The following is a 12169-nucleotide window of genomic DNA, read 5'->3' as shown; positions in this document are numbered from 1 at the left end:
AATCTTTTATCCCAATGTCCTAAGTGCGATAAGTTTCATAAAGGAGAATGTTTGCATGGAAAATATGCCTGCTATAAATGTGGCCAACTTGATCATATGGCTTCTTCATGCCCATTGATTAAGAAACTCGAGCAAGAGAAGAAGGAAAGGCAAGGGTGTTTGCTTTGACTCAAGATGAGGCTGCCAAAAATTCGGACGTGATCGCAGGTATTTTATCCATCTCTAGTACTCCTGTTTACATCCTGATCGATTTTGGTACGTCACATTCGTTCATATCTAATGCATGTCTAGCTAAGATTAATGCTTCATTTCAGAAGAATGATAGTGTACTAGATGTTAGCATACTAATAGGGAGAACTATTGATACATATAGGATAGCAAAAGGAATACAGATAAATTTTGGTGGATAGACTTCAGAGGTCGACTTGTATGTAATAGAGATGAAAAATTTTGATATTATTTTAGATATGGATTGGTTAGGTGAGAATCGAGCCACGATAGTATGTTTTGAAAAAAAGGTAATTTTTCGGAGATCGACAAAAAAGGAGTTCAGATTTTATGGACGAGGATTAAGGCCCTTCCTCACGTTATTTCAGTTTTAAAAGCATAGAGGATGTTGAGAAAGGCTGATTGTCAAAGATATCTTATCAGTCTTATTAGCACCTCCACTCAATAAAAAGAATTAGATGATGTGCCACTAGTACGGGAGTATGCTGACGTGTTCCCTGATGATCTACTAAGTACTTCACCTGATAGACAAATGGAATTCACGATAGATCTGATACCTGGACTACTCCTGTGTCTGAAACTCCATACCAAATGGCACCAAAGGAATTACAAGAGTTGAAGATGCAATTAGAAGAATTTATGGACAAAGGGTTCATCAGACCAAGTGTATCTCCATGGGGAGCTCCGGTACTCTTTGTAAAGAAGAAAGATGGTATTATAAGGATGTGCATCAACTACCGTGAACTAAATAGTTGACAATTAAGAATAAGTATCCCCTTCCTAGGATTGATGATCTATTTGACTAGTTGAAGGGTGCATCCATGTTTTCGAAAATTGATTTAAAGTCGAGCTATAGCTGAAGATTAAGTCAGTTGACATACGAAAGATGGCATTTAGGACCCAATATAGGCATTATAAGTTTACGGTGATGCTTGATGAATAGAGTGTTCTATAAGTATTTGACATGTTTGTCATCCTATTTATTGATGACATATTGATTTACTCGAAGATCCTCATCAACATGAAGAACACTTGAGGATAGTTTTAGAAACATTGGTGAGGAGAAGTTATACGTCAAATTCAAAAAATGTAAATTTTGGCTAGAACGAGTGGGATTTCTAGGCCATACTATTTTAGCATGAGGAATTGAAATGAATCAATCCAAAGTTGAGGCTGTGACCAACCGGCTGAAACCTACAAACTTTGGAGAAGTGCAGAGTTGTCTTTAGCTAGCTATTATCGACGATTTATTAGTGATGGCAAAAAACCACCCGTCCCACCCCGAATGGGGCAAAAAAAACTCGTCCCAAATGAGTTAGTAGGATGGGGCAGAGCATGGGACGGGGTGGGGCGAGGATGCCTCGTCCCATAAAGGAAAAAAAGATTAAAAATAATTTTATTTCTAGACTATTTGCCCGTTAAAAACTAATTTTGAATTTGTATTTTATTCTCTAATAATGACATAACTCGAAATTTTGAAAACGTAAAAAAAATAAAAATATATAAAAGTGAAAAAAAATTAAATGGCGAAAAATATTGCCTCACCCGACTCCGCGCTCCATCTAAGGCCGGGTAGGGAGAGATTTGGGCGGGGCGTCCCAAACCTACCCCATTGCCATCCTTACGATTTATAGAAGGATTTTCCATGATAACGAGTCCTATGACACAATTGACTCGGAAGGGTACTAAGTTTATATGGTCAGAGAAATGTGAACAGAGTTTTCAAGAGTTAAAGGACAAGCTCGTATTCGCGCCAGTGTTGACTATTATCGACGGTTCAAAAGGTTTTATGATTTATAGTTATTCATCCAAGCTTAGTTTAGGATGTATTTTGATGTAACAATGGAAAGTGATAACTTATGCTTCGAGGCAATTAAAGCAATATGAATATAATTACCCTACATATGATCTCGAACTAGCAGCAATAGTGCACGCCTTGAAGATTTGGCGCCATTACCTATAAGGAAGCAAGTGTGAGATTTATACCAATTACAAGAGTCTCAAATACTTCTTCATCCAAAAAAGTTAAATATGAGACAGCAACAGTGGTTAAAGTTGGTGAAGGATTATGATTGCACCATCTTGTACTATCGGGGTAAGGCTAATGTAGTCGTTGATGCATTGAGTAGAAAGAGCATGGGACAATTGTCAGTATTATGCACAAGGCAGGATTATTTAATTAGAGATTTTGAGAACATTAGAATTGAAGTATTATCGCCACCAGTAAGGACATCGACAATGTTAGTACATTTTACTGTGAAACTGACACTCACGGACAGAATAGTAGCTGCTCAAAGAGATAATCATTTTTTGGAAGAGATCAGAGTTGAAGTGGGAATTGAGAAGAGGAAAGGATTTGAAATAGTCAAGGATAAAGCCCTAAAGTTTAAGGGCCGACTATGCGTGTCAAATGATGAAGTCTTGAAGAATGAGATTATGACTAAAGCTCATTCTACTCCTTATGTCGCATACCCAGGTAGAACTAAAATGTATAAAAATTTGCATGACACATTTTAGTGGAGAAATATGAAAGGAAATATAGCTTTATTTGTGTTTAAATGCATGGTTTGTCAACAAGTAAAGGCTGAACATCAGAAGCCGTCACAGTCGTTAAATCCTATGGACCCGAATGGAAATAGGAGAAGATTGCAATGGATATTGTCATTAGCTTTCTTAGATCAACGAGTGGTCATGATGCAATCTGGGTGATTATGGATCAACCGACAAAATATGCTCATTTTATGCCAATTCGAACAACCTATAACTTAGAACAGTTCGCACGGATTTATATCAAAGTGATTATGCATCTTCATGGTGTTCTAGTTTTTATCATATCTGTCAAAGACCCAAGGTTTACTTCGAAGTTTTGGATAAGCCTTCAAAAAACTATGGGTACCAAGTGAACATTTAGTATTGCATACTATCCTCAGACTGATGGACAATCTGAACGAACTATCCAAGTTCTTGAAAATATGTTGAGGGCTTGTGTTCTAGATTTGGGTAGTAAGTGGGAAGATCATCTTCCGTTAGTTGAATTCACATACAACAATAGCTTCCAAGCTACTATTGGCATGACACCGTATGAAGCTTTGTATGGTCCACGGTGTCATTCGCTATTTTACTCGGATGAAATTGGTGAAAGGAAAGTTTTAGGTCCAAAATTGGTCGAAAAGACTGTGGAAGCTATATATAAAATTAGATCAAGAATTAAGATTGTCCAAGCTCGTCAAAATGTAATGAAAAAATGAGGTTTCATCTCTATCTCTATTAATCATAGCTCACATAAAAATTTGAATGGACTAATTATATGAAAGTTTAGCTCTTATAGTCTTGAAAGGTTTTCATAACTCAAAACCTCAAACAATTGGACAAATATCTAGAGCCATAATAAACATCAACACCGTGCGTACAAATAAAACTACCAAGTATAAGTTCAAGTTAGATACCACTCTTGGAAGAATAACAACTAAGATCGAGTTTAGTGGAGCCTTTGATACTATCGTAATATCAAACAGTAGGTTAGTTTCTTCACCTTGCTTACATTTACCAACCGTATAAATCTCCACTCCATCTTTATTATTGGTATATATTTATTTTTACCAAATCAAAGACTTGACAATACACTAAATGCACATCTTGATCTCATATTAAGTGGATTTCTAACTCTTGAATCCATTATACAAACATGATAAGATCCAATATATAGTGTTTGACCTGTAAACAGTACTAATAGGAATATATTCTAGGGTAATATCTTTTAGCTTCAATACTTTCGAGCTAAGAGATTCAAAATCGTGTAGTTGAAGGACTTGAACCTTTATAATATTAATCCTTCACCAAAACCACTTTCATGTACTTACAATCTGATATATTCTTCGTTGTCCCATTTCAATTTTCCTATCTATCCAGCATTTGTCCTAGTTCATTTAATATTAAGACTTGAAGTCTTATACGAATTATAACATTGCTACAAAAGCATGTTCTTGAGACTTAACAACACCAAATTGCATGATTTTAAACTCAACACAACTGGTAGTGTCAATAAAGAAATTTGAAGCTTCAATTTGTAAGTTACATTAACTTTCAAAGTTCCAAACTATTTAGAAAAGATTAGTTTGAAGTTACTATTCATCTGAAAAAGTGACCAACTAAAATTGTCAACACTAACTTAACCACCTCAGCTCAATCACATTCGAGAATAAGATCATCTATAACAGAATTTATTAAATAAAAAGCTCAAGTACTAGAATATATCGTTTTTCGTGCTTGACAAAGTTTTTGATCTCTATTCTCTTGAGTAGTATGACACACATCAGCATTTCTATTGCGTGGTTGATACTCTCTAAAAGTATCATATTCTTATAGTACACCCAAAATCTTATCGTGCAAATGTTGTTACATTTAACTTATCATCTCTATAAAGGTCAACAACTATACATTTTTTTATTTCATTATCTATCAAATTTTAGAGATAGTTATTCTTAATCAATGTCCATTTATGCACATATCATTTTGCATTAATGTAAATTAACTTATACGATAGTACAATATTAGGCACAGAGTTAAAAGTTCACTATATTCCCAATCATCATCCGTAATCATATTGTTTTACGATCATAAACTTAATTTCATAATGCAAAATTTTATGAATTCTAAGAGAGAATTGTATTAATTCTTCCAACTTTAGAACTCCCACTCAGTTGATGAATTAAATAGTACTTCTCGGTGATATTTTTTAAAATCTTTCAATTATCGAGTGATCAATAAGTGAAAATAAAAATCTCACTAATTCTATTAACCTTAGCATTTTTTATAATTCACAAATTAACAAATATCATGTAATTCAATAAAAGTGATTCCATAAATGTGCAATAAGAATATAAATATGCACATTTATCCAATTATGCAAATTAATTCTTTCTGAAAATAATTCCAAATATAAAGATTAAAACTTTCATAATTTAAGCTTTATTATACATATTTTTTACCTCACTTGTATCTCTGCTAAAACACAATCCCAAAAAATGAAAAGCGACATTTGAATTCTCATTTTTTATTATCATAAAAAAATATGTCCCCAAAATATTTGAGTGTTTTATTAGGTTATGTTCTATATCTATTTATTATTTCAATAAGCTCATAGCTTTTCAATACATTTTCGTAGTCGTAGACTTTTAATATTTTCTTTCATAATAGTAAAAATGTGCATCAAACTAGTCACATCGAATTGAACACGAAAAACAAGAATATGTTGTAATGGATTCACAACCACATTAGGACTAGAGGTGGCAAAAAGGTCGAGTAGCTCATCAGCACATTGTGACTTTGCCCATTAGGCTCGGTGTTGTTTCACGACGAGCACTCGTGAGCTGAGCGAGGCTTGGCTCACCATTTTAGGCGAGCAAATTATGGCTCGCCCATGAGCTGATGCTCGGCCAAGTTTGTGGCTCGCCGAGTCTAATGGTAACAAAAAGAAACCAAATAGTCACTTTTTGCAAGTTTTGTGATCATTCAGGTCCCAAAATGTTCACTAAACTTTATATTTGACCATTGGGGTCCTGCAACGATACTGAAAAATTATTTATTTTTTAACTCTATAAATACTTCTACATTTTCTCTACAATTAAAATATCAAATTACTTTCAATTTCATTACATACACTATATTACATACACATACATATTCTATTACATTCATTTGGAACAGATGAAGCCTTCTTTCTTCTTGGTCGACTTTTCATCATCATTCAAATTACATTCTCTACTATAGTTCTATTTCATCTTTATACATTTATATTCTATTACATACACATGGGTCCTAATACTTTTGTTGAGGGCTTGTTCGGTGGCCATTTACCTATGACGCCACAATCTCAATTTCACAATGAATTTGCCAGTCTCAACAACATCTCCATTCCCGACGATTTCCCTAGAATGGATATTGATGATGCTCACTAAAGTATAATCTAATTGATTTGGATAACATCGATGAAGATGTTGTAGAACCCAAATTTAATGAGTTTTATTGCATACAATTTAATTGTCAATTGATAGAAATGTCATGTCTAGCCAAGTCGTTATGCAAGTCAATTTATTATGCCCAATAATTAATTAGATTTATATGATTTTTTCTTAATAGTTGATGGACTAATATAGAAATAAGTATTAGATTTTATACTTTTATTTAATTCGGCCATGTAGTTAACTATTGAAAAAGTTAGAATTACACCATCAATATTGGGCCCATTTTGAAGCTCCCAATAAATTACGAAGTGTAGGCTCAAGAAATATTTAATTTGGATAAACCAAACTTGAGTTTAGAGTCAATTAAGAAAACTACTTAGCTAATAATATTAATTGTAATTAAGTGCCTGTCTAGGCATTCTTTTACTAAATTTTAATATTAAAAAGAAAAAAAATTCAACAGTTATACAGTATATGGTATCAGAGAGCTACCAGAATTGACTGAAGCTGCAGGTAAGATATTACTAAAAATACCCTTTGTACAATGGTGTAGAGGGAAGGTGAAATTTTTATAAACGGGTATTAAAGTAGTAAATCATGCATAAATCAGAGAAAGGAAAGCAATTCATGTCAGAATTTCAAGGATCAGATGATGTATAGCGGTTATATTAATGCTTAAAATTCTATAATAATTGCTCCCAGACAAGGTCTAAATGAATTTCTTCCCTAAAATTGATCAGTTACAAATTCGGCCATTGTTTTTTAATTCAAAATAGGATTGTTATTTTATTTTTATTATTTTTTATGCTAACCAGGTGATAACAAATTCTTTTTCCTATTTTAGTATAAATAAATTAACATTAATCCCGTTCAAATCCAGTTAGTAATTCATATTAGGACTCCATTTTCACTGGATCACGTATATAGATATACATTTGATAAGGATATAAATTGTATTCTATTATATAATTGACATAGCTTATAACTAATATCTGATTAGTATGCATAAAAGATTAGTTGTTAGGGGACTTTTATGTTTATCCATCATGTTTTTATGGTTGGCAACGTTTCGGTTCAGCGTCGATTCAGCCAAAATCATCACCGAACCACCAATTTGTTAGCCATATCATAACCACTTAAGTCGGTCCAGTTTCGGCTCGATTCGGTTCATATCTCTGTTTCGGCTCAGTTCGAGTCATTAATAATCACGAAAATAAATTATTTTTTATAGATCCAACTGTGAAATTAAAAAAAAAAACAACTTAAGAAAAAAGGCCAATGAAAACAAAAAACATAATATTAAGCCAATGTAGCAAACAACATCTCAAATGAAAATGCAAACAATATCTCAATTCTCAAATGCAAAATCACAAATTGCCAACTTTATGTCACAAATATTTGGAAAGTACAGAATGACAGTAGAATATTTTGTACCTGAAAATAATTTAATCGCTTCATAAAATCTCTCCAACTTATCACAAATCTCCGTAGCCAAGTTCCAATCACTCTCATTGGGTACACTTTTGTATTAAGGCTCTCTTTGCCTTAGACAATGAAAAAAGTTCTTTGTAAAGTAAAGAAGCATAAATCATTAGATACGTGGAGATCCATCGAGTCTTACAAACAAGAAGACGAAGAAAAATACTCCCCTATTTAGGGCTAGTGATGGCGAGCAAGATAGAGTACGGTGTGGAAAAGAAAAATTTTAGGGACGCACTGCAGAGATTCGAGTGAAGGCGACTGTCGGCTAATGTCTTGTTGAATTTGAGTCCAATTTTCTTTGTGGTAGGGTTGGTACTTAGTGTGTAAGTGGTAACTGTGTTAGGTTACTTAATGGGTCGGTAATGAGCCATAAATTTTGGACTAGACAAAATATAATAGAAATAATAATAGAAAGTTCAATTGCCCAATTTTTTTTAACGGGTAATCGATTCAAGGTGGGATGACAGTGCAAATACCATACCCGGCCCGCCTCGAACCGGGTCACTAAAATCAAATATCCATTTCATTGCACCATCAGTTCGATTCGTCCCGTTGGTTAACCACGATTTTCGATTTTGACGGTTCAAATTACCATCCCACTATGTAAGACATGATATTGGAGGAAAAAAATTGATGTGATTTTTTTTTCCAATAAACTATTCTCCATAGCCAATTGCCTATATCTTTTTTTGTCTTTCTATTGCGCACAACATTATTTTTGCAAAAATAAAAAATAAAAAAAAAACATCATTTATAGTCTTTGGATTGTCTTAAAGAATCTCGATTTTCAGTTTCCCACAATTTTGTTCTTTAAATTCATATTTAAAAGGTGAGGTGCTCAGTGCTATTAATATTAATAGGTTTTCCACATTTTTTTCAAATCTGTTGTTAAGTATTAATTTAATTACTTCAATTTAGGGCTCTTTCAGAAGAAATCATGATAAAATTTACTGCAGATCATAGGATATTAGTTAGCTTTCACATTATTTTGTAGCTTGCTAGAATCATCATCTTTTATGGTGTGATAATTCTTATTTTATGTTGATAAGAGAGTTTATGCATAATTTCATGTTCGATTTGAATGTGAAGTATCAAACTTCTCATTGAGTATAATTTATTATATTCATCCCGCTTTGTTTATAAATTTCAGGTGAAAACTAGCATGATGGATGGACGTGCTGTTAAACTAGCGGATCCTCTTCATGAAGTACTTTAATTTTTAGATGTTAAAATTTCTAAAAGCGTTTGATTATTTCTTTCTAGTATTATACTTGGTCTTGAGTAACATTATGATTTCAATTAGTTCAATTTCAATTTCAGGTTAAAACTAGTTTTATTAATATTTTGATGAATGATAAGATCGAAAACATTCCACGAATTTTAAGAAATTAAATTTATTTTTTATTCAAGGTTATCAATTTTTATTGAATATGCCCATTATATCGAAATTATTTACTTAAGCATGTTAAGAAATTCACGTTTGGTAAGGCATTGGGTTACTAGCATTCGAGGCATTATAGATGCTGTCAAATTGAAACAAGAAATTTGTGATACAAGAAGGGAGCGAAAGGGTAAAAAAGCTCCAAAATGTTATGAGCTCTTTAAATTGATTTCAACAGTCGTACGGTCGACAGAGTTAAAGAGTGTAAAGTAGTGTGTGAATACTACCAAATACAATTGAAATGGCGAAAGGGTATCGGTAATACCGATCTCAACCGTCATTACCTCAAATGTATGGCCAAGCATGGGCTTGTTAGTAGATCTCAAACACAACTACAATTTGGTAATCCTTATTTCGGTACCGATTCAACTCAAATGTATGGCACAATGAGTTTTATCATTTTCATCTTCAGCTCCCCCAATGGATAACACCATAAATTCCATCTCTGATATATTTATTTGACTCTAAGCAACCACAAGGCTATCTTCCTGTCACGTCCCAAAAATTTGACTAGTCAATATTGTAGTTCCTAATACTAAGTATTATCCGTGTTAAGGGATAAATAGAGATGAAAACATAGGCTATCTTATAAGTTTTTGGACTACTTCTCTTAACAAGATTGACCGTTTAAGTTAGAATCCAAATTCTTAACATGATATTAGAGTCCATTAAATTTCAACTAGCAATTCGATCCGATTAAGATTCAAAAAAATGAGCACACTGATTTTAAAATTGATCTGTTCAAACGAGCCACCATTTTGCAATGGCATATTAAGAGATAAAATCTCACATCAAATAAAAATGAAAACATAGACCAACTTATAAGTTCTTGAACTACTCCTCTTAATAAGGTTGACCTTTTAAAACGTAACTCTAAGTCTTAACAGTCTGCATGTGTGCATATTTGATGTAATGTGTAAGAGCTCAAGGTTGCTCAAAAGTGTAGAATTTGATCAAATAATAACATTTTTTTTTTCACTTCTGCGAGTTGTGTTCACAACATTGCTCAAATCCAGTATTCGTTTCAATTAATGGGTGTTCTGAATATATCTCATTGCTTTCTAAATGGCCAGACCTCCTTTCTTTTCATTAGGAGGCGGAAAAGAGAATAAAGGTTTTGGATTTCACCTTGCAAATAATGAATAACATGGCTTATAATTATACCTAATAATATAATCTCAAGATCAAAATCAAAGCAATTTGATCCCACAATCAGAACTCAGAAGGCTCTTGCATGTACATTATCATGTCTTGAAACAGAGAGAGCTGGTCGTCGTACTGCACTTGCGAAGCAAAATCGTGATCTTGAAAGCTGTCCGTGTGATTAAGCTGATATTCGAGGGAATTCTCGAAATTGCTCCATTTCAGTTCACTTACGACCTCCTTGTCACACGTGAACTCCGGTGATAACACGTGCTCCGAACTACTTGAATCATTGTGCAACTCAGGTATTAACTCGAATGCGTCGAAATGCAGAGAGTCACTCATCTTTTGTAACGACATCGATTCTGATTCTTGAACCAGTGGCACCATCTGGTTTACTAATCCCGTATATGGGGATGTGCCTATTTTCGGCTTTTGTTCTTCGCTATCTGAAAACTGCAGTGTCTTCTGATCAACCGTGTAATACTTTTCAATAGTACCTTTCTTGTTGTACAGTCGACACAATACCCAATCATCAAGCTGCAGGAGAGAAAAACAGAATGATGGAATAGAAGATTGTGCGGTTTAGAGAATCGACTATTCAAAGGGACGAAAAATTGTTAAAATCTTATTCATTGTAGTGTCGAATCCATCAAAAAACAGTAAAGATTAACTACGCACCCTCGAATTGTTCCTTTTGCCAGCAGATCTGTCCACATTAGCTAAGCGATACTCATGCATAATCCAATTGGTTTTGACTCCTTTAAGAGGTTTTCCGGCATAAAAAACGAGAGCCTTCTTTATTCCCAGGGGCTTTGGCTTTCCCACAGGTTTATCTGCTCCGGTGGCCTTCCAGTGTCCAACTCCTGCTGTCCTGTTCGGCCGAGAACCATTCGGGTACTTCCGATCTCTTGGAGAAAAGAAGTACCACTCCTTTTCACCATACAGTGCCATACCTGTTCAATCAAATAAATCAAACTTTTCACTTATCTTTTGAGCTTATAATTACATAAGCACCAGACACTAAAGAGACCCTTTTTTTTTTTTTTTTCCCCTGGTCAAAAAATAACCTGGAAGGTCCCAAGGATTAAACTTGTAGAGATCAATCTCAGCTACAATCGGAACATCAATCGGTTGCCCCGCACATTTCCGGCACAGGTAATGCACCACCAGCTCCTCATCGGTTGGATGGAACCTGAATCCCACCGGCATTTCCAACTTCTGATGATTTTGATCACCACCGTCCGCCATTCACTATAGAATTTCTTTAAACTTTTCACAGTTGAGTTCAATTTTCCCAACGCTCAAAGGCTGCTTGGAGACAAAGAAATGGAACATTTATGTCTATATATACATGGATTTGCGTGTAAGATCATTTGCACATGTGGGCCCCTGCATTAATTCATTTTTCCCTGTTGTGCCGCCGCGGGAACGGGTTGCGTGGGGGTGAAGACTAGCTCCACGGGGGGCTGACCGCAGCCAAAGAGGCCGAGAATGAGAGAAATAGATGGTAAAATTGATTCGATTGTCCTACGCGTACATAATAATTTACATATACATAATGATGAGATATGATTGTGTTAAAAAAAAAAAAAATCACTACTCCCTTTTGGATTATTCATTTATATGTAAATCATTGTATAATTCATTATGTACAAATAGCATTATTCAAATTGAGTAATGCTATTTACATTCATTGATTTTACAATATCAGTATAGGTTGTCATTAAGTGTCATTAAATGAAATTTACAATTAAATGAATTATATAATTTTACATTTAATTGAGCATATCACAAAGACTGATGCTAGATAGCATTATTCATTAAAATTGTCATGTGATCAATTATGATATAATTGTCAATTAAGCGATTTCTATCATTTTGGAGAGCCATGGTACCGGCATGTAATTAA

General features: G+C 33.9%; 1 protein-coding gene across 1 annotated transcript; it reads right to left on the bottom strand.

Moving 5' to 3' along the window:
* Nucleotides 1-10081: 10081 nt before the first annotated feature.
* Nucleotides 10082-11562, bottom strand: LOC111410637 (NAC domain-containing protein 2-like). Its single transcript, XM_023041080.1, has 3 exons — nt 11328-11562; nt 10939-11213; nt 10082-10797 (listed from the first exon to the last, which is right to left on the bottom strand). Exons 1-3 carry the CDS (start codon nt 11506-11508, stop codon nt 10327-10329), a joined length of 927 nt encoding a protein of 308 aa, XP_022896848.1. The 5' UTR covers nt 11509-11562; the 3' UTR covers nt 10082-10326.
* Nucleotides 11563-12169: the final 607 nt, after the last annotated feature.

The sequence above is a fragment of the Olea europaea genome, chromosome 2, assembly GCF_002742605.1.
Source record: "Olea europaea var. sylvestris chromosome 2, O_europaea_v1, whole genome shotgun sequence".
In the NCBI taxonomy this organism is placed as follows: Eukaryota; Viridiplantae; Streptophyta; class Magnoliopsida; order Lamiales; family Oleaceae; genus Olea; species Olea europaea.
This window is presented reverse-complemented; position numbering and strand designations above follow the sequence as displayed.